Source organism: Petromyzon marinus, chromosome 62 (assembly GCF_048934315.1).
Source record: "Petromyzon marinus isolate PM22_M1 ecotype Great Lakes invasive population chromosome 62, UKy_Petmar_22M1.pri1.0, whole genome shotgun sequence".
In the NCBI taxonomy this organism is placed as follows: Eukaryota; Metazoa; Chordata; class Hyperoartia; order Petromyzontiformes; family Petromyzontidae; genus Petromyzon; species Petromyzon marinus.
The window spans coordinates 5,265,191-5,287,342 of NC_133728.1; the positions used below are offsets into that span (position 1 = coordinate 5,265,191).

Sequence of the window (22,152 nt, forward strand, 5' to 3'; positions counted from 1 at the left end):
TGAGTCTCTGTGGTGTGAGTCTATGAGCCTCTGTGTGAGTCTATGAGGCTCTTTGTGAGTCTATGAGTCTCTGTGTGAGTCTACGAGTCTCTGTGTGAGTCTCTGTGTGAGTCTCTGTAGTGTGAGTCTATGAGTCTTGTGTGAGTCTCTGTGTGAGTCTATGAGTCTCTGTGTGAGTCTATGGCTCTCTGCGTGAGCCTCTGTGTGAGTCTCTGTGTGAGTCTATGAGTCTCTGTGTGAGTCTATGAGTCTCTGTGGTGTGAGTCTATGGCGCTCTGTGTGAGTCTATGGCTCTCTGTGGTGTGAGTCTATGAGTCTCTATGTGAGTCTACGAGTCTCTGTGTGAGTCTATGAGTCTCATTGTGAGTCTATGAGGCTCTCTGTGTGAGTCTATGGCTCTCTGTGGTGTGAGTCTATGAGCCTCTGTGTGAATCTATGAGTCTCTGTGGTGTGAGTCTATGAGTCTCTGTGTGAGTCTATGAGTCTCTGTGGTGTGAGTCTATGAGTCTCTGTGTGAGTCTATGAGTCTCTGTGTGAGTCTCTGTGTGAGTCTCTGTGTGAGTCTATGAGCCTCTGTGGTGTGAGTCTATGAGTCTCTCTGTGTGAGTCTATGAGCCTCTCTGTGTGAGTCTATGAGTCTCTGTGTGAGTCTATGAGTCTCTGTGGTGTGAGTGTATGAGTCTCTCTGTGTGAGTCTATGAGTCTCTCTGTGTGAGTCTATGAGTCTCTGTGTGAGTCTCTGTGGTGTGAGTCTATGAGCCTCTCTGTGTGAGTCTATGAGTCTTTGTGTGAGTCTCTGTGTGAGTCTCTGTATGAGTCTATGAGTCTCTGTGGTGTGAGTCTATGAGCCTCTCTGTGTGAGTCTATGAGTCTCTCTGTGTGAGTCTATGAGTCTCTGTGGTGTGAGTCTATGAGTCTCTGTGGTGTGAGTCTATGAGCCTCTCTGTGTGAGTCTGTAAGCCTCTGTGTGAGTCTATGAGTCTCTGTGTGAGTCTATGAGTCTCTGTGGTGTGAGTCTATGAGTCTCAGTGGGAGTCTATGAGTCTCTGTGTGAGTCTATGAGTCTCTGTGTGAGTCTCTGTGGTGTGAGTCTATGAGTCTCTCTGTGTGAGTCTATGAGTCCTGTGTGAGTCTCTGTGTGAGTCTCTGTGTGAGTCTATGAGTGAGTCTATGAGTCTCTGTGGTGTGAGTCTATGAGGCTCTCTGTGTGAGTCTATGAGTCTCTCTGTGTGAGTCTATGAGTCTCTGTGGTGTGAGTCTATGAGTCTCTGTGGTGTGAGTCTATGAGTCTCTCTGTGTGAGTCTGTAAGCCTCTGTGTGAGTCTATGAGTCTTTGTGTGAGTCTCTGTGTGAGTCTCTGTATGAGTCTATGAGTCTCTGTGGTGTGAGTCTATGAGCCTCTCTGTGTGAGTCTATGAGTCTCTCTGTGTGAGTCTATGAGTCTCTGTGGTGTGAGTCTATGAGTCTCTGTGGTGTGAGTCTATGAGCCTCTCTGTGTGAGTCTGTAAGCCTCTGTGTGAGTCTATGAGTCTCTGTGTGAGTCTATGAGTCTCTGTGGTGTGAGTCTATGAGTCTCAGTGGGAGTCTATGAGTCTCTGTGTGAGTCTATGAGTCTCTGTGTGAGTCTCTGTGGTGTGAGTCTATGAGTCTCTCTGTGTGAGTCTATGAGTCCTGTGTGAGTCTCTGTGTGAGTCTCTGTGTGAGTCTATGAGTGAGTCTATGAGTCTCTGTGGTGTGAGTCTATGAGGCTCTCTGTGTGAGTCTATGAGTCTCTCTGTGTGAGTCTATGAGTCTCTGTGGTGTGAGTCTATGAGTCTCTGTGGTGTGAGTCTATGAGTCTCTCTGTGTGAGTCTGTAAGCCTCTGTGTGAGTCTATGAGTCTCTGTGTGAGTCTATGAGTCTCTGTGGTGTGAGTCTATGAGTCTCAGTGTGAGTCTATGAGTCTCTGTGTGAGTCTATGAGTCTCTGTGTGAGTCTCTGTGGTGTGAGTCTATGAGCCTCTCTGTGTGAGTCTATGAGTCTCAATGTGAGTCTATGAGTCTCTGTGTGAGTCTCTGTGTGAGTCTATGAGTCTCTGTGGTGTGAGTCTATGAGTCTCTATGTGAGTCTACGAGTCTCTGTGTGAGTCTATGAGTCTCTGTGGTGTGAGTCTATGAGTCTTTGTGGTGTGAGTCTATGAGTCTCTGTGGTGTGAGTCTATGAGTCTCAGTGTGAGTCTATGAGTCTCTGTGTGAGTCTATGAGTCTCTGTGTGAGTCTCTGTGGTTTGAGTCTATGAGTCTCTCTGTGTGAGTCTATGAGTCTCAGCGTGAGTCTATGAGTCTCTGTGTGAGTCTCTGTGTGAGTCTATGAGTCTCTGTGGTGTGAGTCTATGAGTCTCTATGTGAGTCTACGAGTCTCTGTGTGAGTCTATGAGTCTCTGTGGTGTGAGTCTATGAGTCTCTGTGGTGTGAGTCTATGAGTCTCTGTGTGAGTCTATGAGTCTCTGTGTGAGTCTATGAGTCTCTGTGGTGTGAGTCTATGAGTCTCTATGTGAGTCTATGAGTCTCTGTGTGAGTCTATGAGTCTCTGTGGTGTGAGTCTATGAGTCTCTATGTGAGTCTACGAGTCTCAGTGTGAGTCTATGAGTCTCTCTGTATGAGTCTCTGTGTGAGTCTCTGTGGTGTGAGTCTATGAGTCTCTCTGTGTGAGTCTATGAGTCTCTGTGTGAGTCTATGAGTCTCTGTGTGAGTCTCTGTGGTGTGAGTCTATGAGTCTATGAGTCTCTGTGGTATGAGTCTATGAGTCTCTATGTGAGTCTACGAGTCTCAGTGTGAGTCTATGAGTCTCTCTGTATGAGTCTCTGTGTGAGTCTCTGTGGTGTGAGTTTATGAGTCTCTCTGTGTGAGTCTATGAGTCTCTGTGTGAGTCTATGAGTCTCTGTGGTGTGAGTCTATGAGTCTATGAGTCTCTGTGGTGTGAGTCTATGAGTCTCTATGTGAGTCTACGAGTCTCAGTGTGAGTCTATGAGTCTCTCTGTATGAGTCTCTGTGTGAGTCTCTGTGGTGTGAGTCTATGAGTCTCTCTGTGTGAGTCTATGAGTCTCTGTGTGAGTCTATGAGCCTCTCTGTGAGTCTATTAGTCTATGAGTCTCTGTGGTGTGAGTCTATGAGTCTCAGTGTGAGTCTATGAGTCTCTGTGTGAGTCTCTGTGGTGTGAGTCTATGAGTCTATGTATGAGTCTCTGTGGTGTGAGTCTCTGTGGTGTGAGTCTATGAATCTCTGTGTGAGTCTCTGTGTGAGTTTTTGTGGTGTGAGTCTATGAGTCTCTGTGTGAGTCTCTGTGTGAGTCTACGAGTCTCTGTATAAGTCTATGAGTCTATGAGTCTCTGTGGTGTGAGTCTATGAGTCTCTGTGGTGTGAGTCTCTGTGGTGTGAGTCTATGAGTCTATGAGTCTCTGTGGTGTGAGTCTATGGCCCTCGAGGCCCCCGTGTGTAGTGACCCCGCCCCCCACTCCCCCAGCGGCACCGACTCAGCAGAGACATTTCCGTGAAAGACAAAGGTGACGCAGCCTGAGCCCCTCGGGGTGGGGGGGGGGGTGGTGGGGGGGTGGTGGGGGGGAGTCGCCGTGGGGAAAAATTCCGAACGCGATTAGTGGGGGGGGGGTGGGGGAGGGGGCGAGCGCCCTCGGCACACACAGACACACACCTACACACACAGACACACACAGACACACAGACACACACCTACACACACACACCTACACACACACACCTACACACACAGACACACACCTACACACACACACCTACACACACAGACACACAGACACACCTACACACACAGACACACACACACCTACACACACACACCTACACACACAGACACACACCTACACACACACACCTACACACACAGACACACAGACACACCTACACACACAGACACACACACACCTACACACACACACATACACACCACACACACACACCACACACACACCACACACACACCACACACACCACACACACACACACACACATACACACCACACACACACACCACACACACACGATCCCCGCTCGCGGGTCAAACCAAATACCTCCCCCCGGGTCGACTCAGCCTCAAGTGAACAACTCGGTGCGGCGGTGGTGGTAAAAGCATCGCCACTCGGGGGAGACAAAGGCGGCCGGGCGGGGGTTTGTGGCGGCCTCAGCAGGACCCCCTCGTGTGGTCTATCCCGGCTGACACTGCTGCTGCTGCTGCTCGCTAACAGCACTTGCCCCAACAGTCTGTTCAGGCTACACGGGGGATCTTTGTCTTTGTGTGTTCATAGGTGCTGCTGCTTGCTAACAGCACTTGCCCCAACAGTCTGTTCAGGCTACACGGGGGATCTTTGTCTTTGTTTTTTAGGGATGGCCTGGCACCCATGCGCCCCCCACTACCCCCCCTCCCACTACCCCCCCACTTCCCCCCACCCCACCCACCGCTCCCAGCGCTACCGGTGACATCATAACCAGGGCAGATGATGAGGATGAAACGTCTAAACCCAAGTCTCTTTGTCCAACAACCAGACACGCCTCTCGCCCCCCCCTGCCCCCCCTGCACCCCCCCTGCACCCCCCCTGCCCCCCCTGCACCCCCCCGCACCCCCCCCTGCCCCCCCTCCCCCGTTCCACGGCCCCGCAATATCTTACAGGAACTGATCCAACGAGGTCCTCCGAGAGTGGGTGGGTGGGTGAGTGGGTGAGTGAGTGGGTGAGTGAGTGAGTGGGTGAGTGGGTGGGTGAGTGAGTGGGTGAGTGAGTGGGTGGGTGAGTGGGTGGGTGGCTGAGTGAGTGAGTGGGTGAGTGAGTGGGTGGGTGGGTGAGTGGGTGAGTGAGTGAGTGAGTGGGTGGGTGAGTGAGTGAGTGGGTGAGTGAGTGGGTGGGTGAGTGAGTGGGTGGGTGGGTGAGTGAGTGGGTGAATGGGTGAGTGAGTGGGTGAATGAGTGGGTGGGTGAGTGAGTGAGTGGGTGGGTGAGTGGTGAGTGAGTGGGTGAGTGAGTGAGTGGGTGAGTGAGTGGGTGGGTGAGTGGGTGGGTGGGTGAGTGATGGGTGAGTGGGTGGGTGAGTGGGTGATTGGGTGAGTGAGTGGGTGTGTGAGTGGGTGAGTGAGTGAGTGGGTGGGTGAGTGAGTGGGTGGGTGAGTGATGGGTGAGTGGGTGGGTGAGTGAGTGGGTGAGTGAGAGAGTGGGTGGGTGAGTGGGTGGGTGAGTGGGTGGGTGAGTGGATAAGTGAGTGGGTGGGTGAGTAGATGAGTGAGTGGGTGGGTGAGTGAGGGAGTGAGTGGGTGGGTGAGTGGATGAGTAGGTGGGTGAGTGAGTGGGTGAGTTAGTGAGAGAGTGAGTGGGTGGGTGAGTGGATGAGTGGGTGGGTGAGTGAGTGGGTGAGTGGGTGGGTGAGCGAGTGGGTGGGTGAGCGAGTAGGTGAGTGAGTGGCTGGGTGGTTGGGTGAGCGAGTGGTTGGGTGAGCGAGTGGGTGAGTGGGTGAGAGAGTGGGTGAGTGAGTGAGTGGGTGAGTGATGGGTGGGTGGGTGAGTGGGTGAGTGGGTGGGTGGGTGAGTGGGTGAGTGGGTGGGTGAGTGAGTGAGTGGGTGGGTGGGTGAGTGATGGGTAAGTGGATGAGTGAGCGAGTGGGTGAGTGGGTGGGTGAATGAGTGGGTGAGTGAGTGGGTGAGTGAGTGAGTGGGTGAGTGGGTGAGTGAGTGAGTGGGTGAGTGAGTGGGTGAGTGAGTGAGTGAGTGGATGGGTGAGTGAGTGGATGGGTGAGTGAGTGAGTGAGTGGTGAGTGGATGAGTGAGTGAGTGGGTGAGTGGGTGAGTGAGTGAGTGAGTGGGTGAGTGAGTGAGTGGGTGAGTGAGTGAGTGGGTGAGTGAGTGAGTGAGTGGGTGAGTGAGTGAGTGGGTGAGTGAGTGGGTGAGTGAGTGAGTGAGTGGGTGAGTGAGTGAGTGGTGAGTGGGTGAGTGAGTGAGTGAGTGGGTGAGTGAGTGAGTGGGTGAGTGAGTGAGTGGGTGAGTGAGTGAGTGGGTGAGTGAGTGAGTGGGTGAGTGAGTGAGTGAGTGGGTGAGTGAGTGGGTGAGTGAGTGAGTGAGTGGGTGAGTGAGTGAGTGAGTGGGTGAGTGAGTGAGTGAGTGGGTGAGTGGGTGAGTGAGTGAGTGAGTGGTGAGTGAGTAAGTGAGTGAGTGGGTGAGTGGGTGAGACAACCCCTCCCTCCTCGTTGGTGCCGGACAGTAACCTACGGACGTGCTCGCTGCATCGCGACCTTGCGACCTCTACCCCCCGTGGCATTGCCCCTGTGACCTTGACCCCCCCCCACGTGACCTTGACCCCGTGACCCCTGGCGAGCGACGCACCGGTTCTGGTTGACCTTGTTCCCGTCCTCGTTACGTGAGTGGAAGATCATGGTGTAGCGTGCAACCGCAGCCGGCGGACGGAAGATCGTCATGTTCATGTGCTCCACCCTGGCCCGGCGGGGAAGGGGTGGACAACCGGGGAGGGTGGACAACCGGGGAGGGTGGACAACCGGGGAGGGGGAGATGGGCGGAGACACGGGAGGGAGACAGAGATCGTCATGGTCGTGTGCTCCACCCTACCGGAGGGTGAAGGCCAATGGGGGGTGGGTAATGGGGGTGGACAACCGGGGGGGTGGACAATCGGGGGTGCACAACAAGGGGGGTGGACAATCGGGTGGTGGACAACCGGGGGGTGGACAATCGGGGGGTGGACAACCGGGGGTGGACAACCGGGTGGTGGACAACCGGGGGGGTGGACAACCGGGGGGTGGGCAACCGGGGGGGTGGACAATCGGGGGTGCACAACAAGGGGGGTGGACAACCGGGTGGTGGACAACCGGGGGTGGACAACCGGGGGAGGTCCCATTGCGGAGGGGCCCCATTGCGGAGGGGCCCCATCGCGGAGGGGCCCCATCGCGGAGGGGCCCCATCGCGGAGGGGCCCCATCGCGGAGGGGCCCCATCGTGGAGGGGCCCCATCGCGGAGGGGCCCCATCGCGGAGGGGCCCCATCGCGGAGGGGCCCCATCGTGGAGGGGCCCCATCGCGGAGGGGCCCCATCGCGGAGGGGCCCCATCGCGGAGGGGCCCCATCGTGGAGGGGCCCCATCGCGGAGGGGCCCCATCGCGGAGGGGCCCCATCGCGGAGGGGCCCCAGTGCGGAGGGGCCCCAGCGCGGAGCCGCACCTGAGGCGGAGGTCGTCGTCCTCCCCCCCCCAGCCCCAGAAGCGGTTGGAGAAGCCATTGACGCGCCGGAACTGCTCCACCGTCATCGCGGAGACCCCGCCAAAGTAGCCCTTGTAGCGTAGCCTGGACACACACACACACAGTCACACACACAGTCATACACACACAGTACACACACAGCACACACAGTCACACACACAGTCACACAGCACACAGCACACACACAGTCACACACACAGTCACACACACACAGTACACACAGCACACACACACCACACACACACAGCACACACACACAGTCACACACACAGCACACACAGCACACACACAGCACACACAGTCACACACAGTCACACACAGTCAGACACACACACACAGTCACACACAGCACACACACAGCACACACACAGCACACACAGTCACACACACACACACAGTCACACACACAGTCACACAGTCACACAGTACACAGTCACACAGCACACACACACACAGCACACACACACAGCACACACACACAGCACACACACAGCACACACAGTACACACACACAGCACACACACAGCACACACACACAGCACACACACAGTCACACACACACAGTCACACACAGCATACACACAGCACACAGTCACACACACAGCACACGCACACACACACAGCACACACACACAGCACACACACAGCACACACACACAGCACACACACAGCACACACACAGCACACACACAGCACACACAGTCACACACACAGCACACACACAGCACACACACAGCACACACACAGCACACACACAGTCACAAACACAGCACACACACAGCACACACACAGCACACACAGCACACACACACAGCACACACACACAGGATACACACACACAGCACACACACACAGCACACACACAGTCACACACACAGCACACACAGCACACACACACAGTCACACACAGTACACACAGCACACACATTCACATACACAGTCACACACAGCACACACAGTCACACACAGTCACACAGCACACACACAGCACACACACAGCACACACAGTCACACACAGCCACACACAGCACACACACAGCACACACAGCACACACAGTCACACACAGCACACACACAGCACACACACAGTCACACAGCACACACACAGCACACACACAGTTACACACAGTCACACAGCACACACAGTCACACACAGTCACACACAGCACACACAGTCACACACAGCACACACAGTCACACACAGTCACACACAGTCACACACAGCACACAGCACACACAGTCACACACAGTCACACACAGTCACACACAGCACACACAGTCACACACAGCACACACAGTCACACACAGTCACACACAGCACACACAGTCACACACAGCACACACAGTCACACACAGCACACACACAGCACACACAGTCACACACAGTCACACACAGCACACACAGTCACACACAGCACACACAGTCACACACAGTCACACACAGCACACACAGTCACACACAGTCACACACAGTCACACACAGCACACACAGCACACACAGTCACACACAGCACACACAGTCACACACAGTCACACACAGCACACACAGTCACACACAGTCACACACAGCACACACAGTCACACACAGCACACACAGCACACACAGTCACACACAGCACACACAGTCACACACAGTCACACACAGCACACACAGTCACACACAGCACACACAGCACACACAGTCACACACAGCACACAGTCACACACAGTCACACACAGTCACACACAGCACACACAGCACACACAGTCACACACAGCACACAAAGTCACACACAGTCACACACAGCACACACAGTCACACAGTCACACACAGCACACACAGTCACACACAGTCACACAGCACACACAGTACACACAGTCACACACAGCACACACAGCACACACAGTCACACACAGTCACACACAGCACACACAGTCACACACAGCACACACAGTCACACACAGTCACACACAGCACACACAGTCACACACAGTCACACACAGCACACACACAGCACACACAGCACGCACAGCACACACAGTCACGCACAGCACACACAGTCACACACAGCACACACAGTCACACACAGCACACAGCACACACAGTCACACACAGTCACACACAGCACACACAGCACACACAGTCACACACAGTCACACACAGCACACACAGTCACACACAGCACACACAGTCACACACAGTCACACACAGCACACACAGTCACACACAGTCACACACAGCACACACACAGCACACACAGTCACACACAGTCACACAGCACACACACAGTCACACACAGTCACACACAGTCACACACAGCACACACAGTCACACACAGTCACACACAACACACACAGCACACACAGTCACACACAGTCACACACAGCACACACAGTCACACACAGTCACACACAGCACACACACAGCACACACAGCACACACACAGTCACACACAACACACACAGCAAACACAGTCACACAGCACACACAGTCACACACAGTCACACACAGCACACACAGTCACACACAGTCACACACAGCACACACACAGTCACACACAGTCACACACAGCACACACACAGTCACACACAGTCACACACAGCACACACACAGCACACACAGTCACACAGTCACACACAGCACACACATTCACATACACAGTCACACACAGCACACACAGTCACACACAGTCACACAGCACACACACAGCACACACACAGCACACACAGTCACACACAGCCACACACAGCACACACACAGCACACACAGCACACACAGTCACACACAGCACACACACAGCACACACACAGTCACACAGCACACACACAGCACACACACAGTTACACACAGCACACACAGTCACACAGCACACACACAGTCACACACAGTCACACACAGCACACACAGTCACACACAGCACACACAGTCACACACAGTCACACACACAGCACACACAGTCACACACAGTCACACACAGTCACACACAGCACACACAGTCACACACAGCACACACAGTCACACACAGTCACACACAGCACACACAGTCACACACAGCACACACAGTCACATACAGCACACACACAGCACACACAGTCACACACAGTCACACACAGCACACACAGTCACACACAGTCACACACAGCACACACAGTCACACACAGCACACACAGCACACACAGTCACACACAGCACACACAGTCACACACAGTCACACACAGCACACACAGTCACACACAGCACACACAGCACACACAGTCACACACAGCACACAGTCACACACAGTCACACACAGCACACACAGCACACACAGTCACACACAGCACACAAAGTCACACACAGTCACACACAGCACACACAGTCACACAGTCACACACAGCACACACAGTCACACACAGCACACACAGTCACACACAGTCACACACAGCACACACACAGTCACACAGCACACACAGTCACACACAGCACACACAGTCACACACAGTCACACACAGCACACACACAGCACACACAGCACGCACAGCACACACAGTCACGCACAGCACACACAGTCACACACAGCACACACAGTCACACACAGCACACAGCACACACAGTCACACACAGTCACACACAGTCACACACAGCACACACAGCACACACAGTCACACACAGTCACACACAGCACACACAGTCACACACAGCACACACAGTCACACACAGTCACACACAGTCACACACAGCACACACAGTCACACACAGTCACACACACAGCACACACAGTCACACACAGTCACACACAGTCACACACAGCACACACACAGTCACACACAGTCACACACAGCACACACAGTCACACACAGTCACACACAACACACACAGCACACACAGTCACACACAGCACACACACAGTCACACAGCACACACAGTCACACACAGCACACACAGTCACACACAGTCACACAGCACACACAGTACACACAGTCACACACAGCACGCACAGCACGCACAGCACACACAGTCACACACAGCACACACAGCACACACAGTCACACACAGTCACACACAGTCACACACAGCACACACAGTCACACACAGTCACACACAGCCACACACAGTCACACACAGCACACACACAGCACACACAGCACGCACAGCACACACAGTCACGCACAGCACACACAGTCACACACAGCACACACAGTCACACACAGCACACAGCACACACAGTCACACACAGTCACACACAGTCACACACAGTCACACACAGCACACACAGTCACACACAGTCACACACAGCACACACAGTCACACACAGCACACAGAGTCACACACAGTCACACACAGTCACACACAGCACACACAGTCACACACAGTCACACACAGCACACACACAGCACACACAGTCACACACAGTCACACACAGTCACACACAGCACACACACAGTCACACACAGTCACACACAGCACACACAGTCACACACAGTCACACACAACACACACAGCACACTCAGTCACACAGCACACACAGTCACACACAGTCACACACATCACACACAGTCACACACAGTCACACACAGCACACACACAGCACACACAGCACACACACAGTCACACACAGTCACACACAGTCACACACAGTCACACACAGCACACACAGTCACACACAGTCACACACAGCACACACACAGTCACACACAGTCACACACAGCACACACACAGCACACACAGTCACACGCAGTCACACACAGCACACACAGTCACACACAGCACACACAGTCACACACAGCACACACAGTACACACAGCACACACAGTCACACACAGCACACAGCACACACAGTCACACAGCACACACAGTCACACACAGTCACACACAGCACACACAGCACACACACAGCACACACAGTCACACACAGTCACACACAGCACACACACAGTCACACACAGTCACACACAGCACACACACAGCACACACAGTCACACACAGTCACACACAGCACACACAGTTACACACAGCACACACAGTCACACACAGCACACAGCACACACAGTCACACACAGTCACACACAGTCACACACAGCACACACAGCACACACAGTCACACACAGTCACACACAGCACACACAGTCACACACAGCACACACAGTCACACACAGTCACACACAGTCACACACAGCACACACAGTCACACACAGTCACACACAGCACACACACAGCACACACAGTCACACACAGTCACACACAGTCACACACAGACACACACACAGTCACACACAGTCACACACAGCACACACAGTCACACACAGTCACACACAACACACACAGCACACTCAGTCACACAGCACACACAGTCACACACAGTCACACACATCACACACAGTCACACACAGTCACACACAGCACACACACAGCACACACAGCACACACACAGTCACACACAGTCACACACAGTCACACACAGCACACACAGTCACACACAGTCACACACAGCACACACACAGTCACACACAGTCACACACAGCACACACACAGCACACACAGTCACACACAGTCACACACAGCACACACAGTCACACACAGCACACACAGTCACACACAGCACACACAGTACACACAGCACACACAGTCACACACAGTCACACACAGCACACAGCACACACAGTCACACAGCACACACAGTCACACACAGCACACACAGCACACACACAGCACACACAGTCACACACAGTCACACACAGCACACACACAGTCACACACAGTCACACACAGCACACACACAGCACACACAGTCACACACAGTCACACACAGCACACACAGTCACACACAGCACACACAGTACACACAGCACACACAGTCACACACAGTCACACACAGCACACAGCACACACAGTCACACAGCACACACAGTCACACACAGTCACACACAGCACACACAGCACACACACGCACACACAGCACACACAGTCACACACAGTCACACACAGCACACACAGTCACACACAGCACACACAGTACACACAGCACACACAGTCACACACAGTCACACACAGCACACAGCACACACAGTCACACAGCACACACAGTCACACACAGTCACACACAGCACACACAGCACACACACAGTCACACACAGTCACACAGCACACACAGTCACACACAGCACACACAGTCACACACAGTCACACACAGTCACACAGCACACACAGTCACACACAGTCACACACAGTCACACACAGCACACACAGTCACACACAGCACACACAGTACACACAGTCACACACAGCACACACAGTCACACACAGTCACACACAGCACACACACAGTCACACACAGTCACACACAGTCACACACAGCACACAGCACACACAGTCACACACAGCACACACAGCCACACACAGTCACACACAGCACACACAGTCACACACAGTCACACACAGCACACACAGTCACACACAGCACACACAGTCACACACAGCACACACAGTACACACAGCACACACAGTCACACACAGTCACACACAGCACACAGCACACACAGTCACACAGCACACACAGTCACACACAGTCACACACAGCACACACAGCACACACACAGCACACACAGTCACACACAGTCACACACAGCACACACACAGTCACACACAGTCACACACAGCACACACACAGCACACACAGTCACACACAGTCACACACAGCACACACAGTCACACACAGCACACACAGTACACACAGCACACACAGTCACACACAGTCACACACAGCACACAGCACACACAGTCACACAGCACACACAGTCACACACAGTCACACACAGCACACACAGCACACACACAGCACACACAGCACACACAGTCACACACAGTCACACACAGCACACACAGTCACACACAGCACACACAGTACACACAGCACACACAGTCACACACAGTCACACACAGCACACAGCACACACAGTCACACAGCACACACAGTCACACACAGCACACACAGCACACACACAGTCACACACAGTCACACAGCACACACAGTCACACACAGCACACACAGTCACACACAGTCACACACAGTCACACAGCACACACAGTCACACACAGTCACACACAGTCACACACAGCACACAGCACACACAGTCACACACAGCACACACAGTCACACACAGTCACACACAGCACACACAGTCACACACAGTCACACACAGCACACACAGTCACACACAGTCACACACAGTCACACACAGCACACAGCACACACAGTCACACACAGCACACACAGTACACACAGTCACACACAGCACACACAGTCACACACAGTCACACACAGTCACACACAGCACACACAAGTCACACACAGTCACACACAGCACACAGCACACCACCACAGTCACACACAGCACACACAGTCACACACAGTCACACACAGCACACACAGTCACACACAGTCACACACAGCACACACACAGTCACACACAGTCACACACAGTCACACACAGTCACACACAGTCACACACAGCACACACAGCACACACAGTCACACACAGTCACACACAGCACACACAGTCACACACAGTCACACACAGTCACACACAGCACACACACAGCACACACAGTCACACACAGTCACACACAGCACACACAGTCACACACAGCACACACAGTCACCACAGTCACACACAGCACACACAGTCACACACAGTCACACACAGTCACCACACAGCACACACAGTCACACAGCACACACAGTCACACACAGTCACACACAGCACACACAGCACACACACAGCACACACAGCACACACAGTCACACACAGTCACACACAGCACACACAGTCACACACAGCACACACAGTACACACAGCACACACAGTCACACACAGTCACACACAGCACACAGCACACACAGTCACACAGCACACACAGTCACACACAGTCACACACAGCACACACAGCACACACACAGTCACACACAGTCACACAGCACACACAGTCACACACAGCACACACAGTCACACACAGTCACACACAGTCACACAGCACACACAGTCACACACAGTCACACACAGTCACACACAGCACACAGCACACACAGTCACACACAGCACACACAGTACACACAGTCACACACAGCACACACAGTCACACACAGTCACACACAGCACACACAGTCACACACAGTCACACACAGTCACACACAGCACACAGCACACACAGTCACACACAGCACACACAGTACACACAGTCACACACAGCACACACAGTCACACACAGTCACACACAGCACACACAGTCACACACAGCACACACAGTCACACACAGCACACACAGTACACACAGCACACACAGTCACACACAGTCACACACAGCACACACAGCACACACAGTCACACAGCACACACAGTCACACACAGTCACACACAGCACACACAGCACACACACAGCACACACAGTCACACACAGTCACACACAGCACACACACAGTCACACACAGTCACACACAGCACACACACAGCACACACAGTCACACACAGTCACACACAGCACACACAGTCACACACAGCACACACAGTACACACAGCACACACAGTCACACACAGTCACACACAGCACACAGCACACACAGTCACACAGCACACACAGTCACACACAGTCACACACAGCACACACAGCACACACACAGCACACACAGCACACACAGTCACACACAGTCACACACAGCACACACAGTCACACACAGCACACACAGTACACACAGGCACACACAGTCACACCACACACACCATCCCACACACAGCACACAGCACACACAGTCACACAGCACACACAGTCACACACAGCACACACAGCACACACACAGTCACACACAGTCACACAGCACACACAGTCACACACAGCACACAGTCACACACAGCCGCACACAGTCACACAGCACACACAGTCACACACAGTCACACACAGTCACACACAGCACACAGCACACACAGTCACACACAGCACACACAGTACACACAGTCACACACAGCACACACAGTCACACACAGTCACACACAGCACACACAGTCACACACAGTCACACACAGTCACACACAGCACACAGCACACACAGTCACACACAGCACACACAGTACACACAGTCACACACACACAGTCACACACAGTCACACACAGTCACACACAGCACACACACAGTCACACACAGTCACACACAGCACACAGCACACACAGTCACACACAGCACACACAGTACACACAGTCACACACAGCACACACAGTCACACACAGTCACACAGCACACACAGTCACACACAGCACACACAGTCACACACAGTCACACACAGCACACACAGTCACACACAGTCACACACAGTCACACACAGCACACACAGTCACACACAGCACACACAGTTACACACAGCACACAGTCACACAGTCACACACAGCACACACAGTCACACACAGTCACACACAGTCACACACAGCACACACAGTCACACACAGTCGCGACACAGTCACACACAGTCACACACAGTCACACACAGTCACACACAAAGCACACACAGCACGTCGCCACGGTGCGGGGCAGAGGAGCTGCTGGTGGTGGCGGTGGTGGTAGTGTTGGTGGTGGTGGTGGTAGTGTTGGTGGTGGTGGTGGTAGTGTTGGTGGTGGTGGTGGTAGTGTTGGTGGTGGTGGTAGTGATGGCGGTGGCGGTGGTTGTGGCGGTGGTGGTGGCAGTCTGTCGTCTAATCTCCATCTGTTCCACACTCCCCATCAAGCTCAACCACCCTGGCTGGCTGGCTGGGAGGGTGGCTGGGAGGGTGGCTGGGTGGGTGGGTGGTGGGTGGGTGGTGGGTGGGTGGTTGGGAGGGTGGCTGGGAGGGTGGGTGGTGGCTGGGTGGGTGGGTGGTGGGTGGGTGGTGGGTGGGTGGTTGGGAGGGTGTGAGGGTGGCTGGGAGGGTGGCTGGGTGGGTGGGTGGTGGGTGGGTGGTGGGTGGTGGTTGGGAGGGACACACAGCACACACACAAACCAAAAAGACAAAGATCAAACAAAAGGATCCCCCATATAGCCTTAACAGACTTGTAGGGGGCAGTGCTGTTAGCGAGCACCTATGAAGGCCGGAACGGTACTCGAGGGGGTGGGTGGCCAGCACCATGCCCGACCGCCTTTGTCTCCCTAGTGGCAATGTTTACACACCGCACCAGGTACTCATTTGAGGCTGAGTCGACCTAGGGAGGCCCAGGACCGGTTCAGATAATCGTCACTGGTGTTGGCCGTGAGCGGGAATCGAACCCGTGTCGCCGGGTTCATAGCGCAGCACGCTAACCGCTACACTATCGCTCCCACAGACACAGCACACACAGTCACACACAGTCAGACACAGCACACACAGTCACACACAGCACACACAGCACACACAGCACACACAGTCACACACAGTCACACACAGTCACACACAGCACACACAGTCACACACAGCACACACAGTCACACACAGTCACACACAGCACACACAGTCACACACAGTCACACAGTCACACACAGTCACACACAGCACACACAGTCACACACAGCACACACACAGTCACACACACACACACAGTCACCACAGCACACACAGTCACACACAGCACACACAGCACACACAGTCACACACAGCACACACAGTCACACACAGTCACACACAGCACACACAGTCACACACAGCACACACAGTCACACACAGCACACACACAGCACACACAGTCACACACAGTCACACACAGCACACACATGTCACACACAGTCACACAGTCACACACAGCACACACAGCACACCAGTCACACAGTCACACACAGCACACACATCACACACAGCACACACAGTCACACACAGTCACACACAGTCACACACAGTCACACACAGCCACACACAGCACACACAGTCACACACAGTCACACACAGCACACACAGTCACACACAGTCACACACAGTCACACACAGTCACACACAGCACACACAGTCACACACAGCACACACAGCACACACAGTCACACACAGCACACACAGTCACACACACAGTCACACAGTCACACACAGCACACACAGCACACACAGCACACAACACACAGTCACACACAGCACACACAGTCACACACAGCAACACAGTCACACACAGCACACACACAGTCACACACAGTCACACACAGTCACACACAGTCACACACAGTCACACAGTCACACACAGTCACACACAGCACACAGTACACAGTCACACACAGTCACACACAGCACACACAGTCACACACAGTCACACACAGTCACACACAGCACACACAGCACACACAGTCACACACAGCACACACAGTCACACACAGCACACACAGTCACACACAGCACACACACAGCACACACAGTCACACACAGTCACACACAGTCACACACACAGTCACACAGTCACACACAGCACACACAGCACACAGTCACACAGTCACACACAGTCACACACAGCACACACAGTCACACACAGCACACACAGCACACACAGTCACACACAGCACACACAGTCACACACACACAGTCACACACAGTCACACACAGCACACACAGTCACACACAGTCACACACAGCACACACAGTCACACACAGTCACACACAGTCACACACAGCACACACAGTCACACACAGTCACACACAGTCACACACAGCACACACAGTCCACCAACACACACAGTCACACACAGCACACACAGTCACACACAGCACACAGTCACACACAGCACACACAGTTACACAGCACACACAGTCACACACAGTCACACAGTCAGCACACACAGTCACACACAGTCACACACAGCACACACAGCACACACACAGTCACACACAGCCACACAGCACACACAGTCACACACAGCACACACAGTCACACACAGTCACACACAGTCACACAGCACACACAGTCCACACACAGCAACGTCACACACAGTCACACACAGCACACAGCACACACAGTCACACACAGCACACACAGTACACACAGTCACACACAGCACACACAGTCACACACAGTCACACAGCACACACAGTCACACACAGTCACACACAGTCACACACAGCACACACAGTACACACAGTCACACACAGCACACACAGTCACACACAGTCACACACAGTCACACACAGTCACACACAGTCACACACAGCACACACAGTCACACACAGTCACACACAGCACACACAGTTACACACAGCACGTCGTCACGGTGCGGGGCAGAGGAGCTGCTGGGGGTGGGGGTGGGGGTGGTGGCGGTGGTGGCGGTGGTGTTGGTGGTGGTGGTGGTGTTGGTAGTGGCGGTGGTAGTGATGGCGGTGGTGGTGGCGGTGGTTGTGGCGGTGGTGGTGGCAGTCTGTCGTCTAATCTCCATCTGTTCCACACTCCCATCAAGCTCAACCACCCTGGGTGGCTGGCTGGGAGGGTGGCTGGGAGGGTGGCTGGGTGGGTGGGTGGTGGGTGGCTGGGTGGGTGGGTGGTTGGGAGGGTGGCTGGGAGGGTGGCTGGGAGGGTGGCTGGGAGGGTGGGTGGGTGGGTGGCTGGGAGGGTGGGTGGCTGGGTGGGTGGCTGGGTGGGTGGGTGGCTGGGAGGGTGGGTGGCTGGGTGGGTGGCTGGGTGGGTGGGTGGCTGGGAGGGTGGGTGGCTGGGTGGGTGGCTGGGTGGGTGGCTGGGTGGGTGGCTGGGTGGGTGGGTGGCTGGGAGGGTGGGTGGCTGGGTGGGTGGCTGGGTGGGTGGCTGGGTGGGTGGGTGGCTGGGTGGGTTACTGTGTAGCTGGGTGGGTGGCTGGGTGGGTGGGTGGCTGGGTGGCTGGGTGGGTGGGTGGGTGGCTGGGAGGGTGGCTGGGAGGGTGGGTGGGTGGTTGGGTGGGTGGGTGGCTGGGTGGGTTACTGTGTAGCTGGGTGGGTGGGTGGGAGGGTGGCTGGGTGGCTGGGTGGTTGGGTGGGTGGGTGGCTGGGTGGGTTACTGTGTAGCTGGGTGGGTGGGTGGCTGGGTGGGTGGGTGGCTGGGTGGGTGGCTGGGTGGGTTACTGTGTAGCTGGGTGGGTGGGTGGGAGGGTGGCTGGGTGGCTGGGTGGTTGGGTGGGTGGGTGGCTGGGTGGGTTACTGTGTAGCTGTGTGGGTGGGTGGGAGGGTGGGTGGGTGGCTGGGAGGGAGGGTGGGTGGCTGGGTGGGTGGGTGGATGGGTGGGTGGGTGGCTGGGTGGGTTACTGTGTAGCTGGGAGGGTGGGTGGGAGGGTGGCTGGGTGGCTGGGTGGTTGGGTGGGTGGGTGGCTGGGTGGGTTACTGTGTAGCTGGGTGGGTGGTTGGGCGTGTAGCTGTGAGGGTGGTGCACTCACTGGTACTTGGTGAAGTTCCTGCCCACGACGAGGTGGCGTGGCTGGGCGCCGCAGCCGTAGAAGTTGCGGTCGTCCTCCGGGATGAGGTCCACGTCGTGCAGCACCACGCAGTCCCACGGAGCCTCCGACAGCGCCTCCAGGAAGCCCACGTTGAGCAGCTTGGCGCGGTTAAACATCGCCGTGCCCGCCTGGTGTGTGGGGGGGGGGGAGTGTAAGGGGGGGGGGAGGAGGGGGGAAAGGGGGGGGGCGATCGGGGGTGGGGAGCAAAGGGGGTGGGGAGCAAAGGGGGTGGGGGAAAGCGGTGGAGAGAGGAGGGGTTTAAGTTGGGAGTGTTCCACTCCTGTAGGGGGGTGGGGCTTAGCCGATGCTCGCCCCGCCCACCCGCCCCGCCCACCCGCCCCGCCCCGGCCACCCACCCGCCCCGCCCACCCGCCCCGCCCCGCCCCACCCGCCCGGCCCCGCCCACCCGCCCCGCCCCGCCCACCCGCCCGCCCCGCCCCGCCCCCACCTGGTGCACCACGTAGATGGCGTAGTCGAGCTGCTGCCGCTGCAGGAGTGGGTGCAGGCTGTTGAGGAGGTGGACGAGGTGGGCCTCGCGGCTGCGGTGCGGCACCAGCACGGCCACGCGCTGGCGCGCGGTGCACGTGGCCGGGCGCGAGTGGCCCCCGCGGGACACCGCCCGGTTGGAGGCCGCCACCTGGGGCAGCGTGAGGCCGCTCGGGAAGGACAGCTTCAGCTTGCCCACTGGGGGGTGGGAGAGGATCATGGGATACCGCTGAGAGGGGATGGGCAGAGAGGATCATGGGATATTGTTGAGAGGAGCTAAACAGAGAGGATCGTGGGATATCGCTGAGAGGGGATGAGCAGAGAGGATCATGGGATACCGCTGAGAGGGGATGGGCAGAGAGGATCATGGGATATCGCTGAGAGGAAATGAGCAGAGAGGATCATGGGATACCGCTGAGAGGAGATGAGCAGAGAGGATCATGGGATACCGCTGAGAGGAGATGGGCAGAGAGGATCATGGGATATCGCTGAGAGGGGATGGGCAGAGAGGATCATGGGACATCGCTGAGAGGGGATGGGCAGAGAGGATCATGGGATATCGCTGAGAGGGGATGGGCAGAGAGGATCGTGGGATACCGCTGAGAGGAGATGGGCAGAGAGGATCATGGGATATCGCTGAGAGGGGATGAGCAGAGAGGATCATGGGATATCTCTGAGAGGGGATGGGCAGAGAGGATGATGGGATATCGCTGAGAGGGGATGAGCAGAGAGGATCATGGGATACTGCTGAGAGGGGATGGGCAGAGAGGATCATGGGATATCGCTGAGAGGAGATGGGCAGAGAGGATTATGGGATATCGCTGAGAGGAGATGGGCAGAGAGGATCATGGGATACCGCTGAGAGGGGATGGGCAGAGAGGATCATGGGATATCGCTGAGAGGGGATGGGCAGAGAGGATCATGGGATACCGCTGAGAGGGGATGAGCAGAGAGGATCATGGGATATCGCTGAGAGTGGATGGGCAGAGAGGATCATGGGATACCGCTGAGAGGGGATGAACAGAGAGGATCATGGG

The 22,152-nt window shown here is 55.3% G+C and overlaps 1 protein-coding gene across 1 annotated transcript in view; it reads right to left on the reverse strand.

Moving 5' to 3' along the window:
* The window catches only part of LOC116955899 (beta-1,4-galactosyltransferase 4-like), a 61,863-nt gene that overhangs the window by 35,190 nt on the left and 4,521 nt on the right, over nt 1–22,152 (reverse strand). Inside the window, exons 3-6 of the mRNA XM_076053758.1 lie at nt 21,078–21,313; nt 20,570–20,757; nt 7,214–7,336; nt 6,371–6,478 (exon numbers count right to left, since the gene is read on the reverse strand). Coding sequence (XP_075909873.1) covers nt 6,371–6,478; nt 7,214–7,336; nt 20,570–20,757; nt 21,078–21,313 — 655 coding nt within the window. The remainder of the gene's footprint in view (nt 1–6,370; nt 6,479–7,213; nt 7,337–20,569; nt 20,758–21,077; nt 21,314–22,152) is intronic.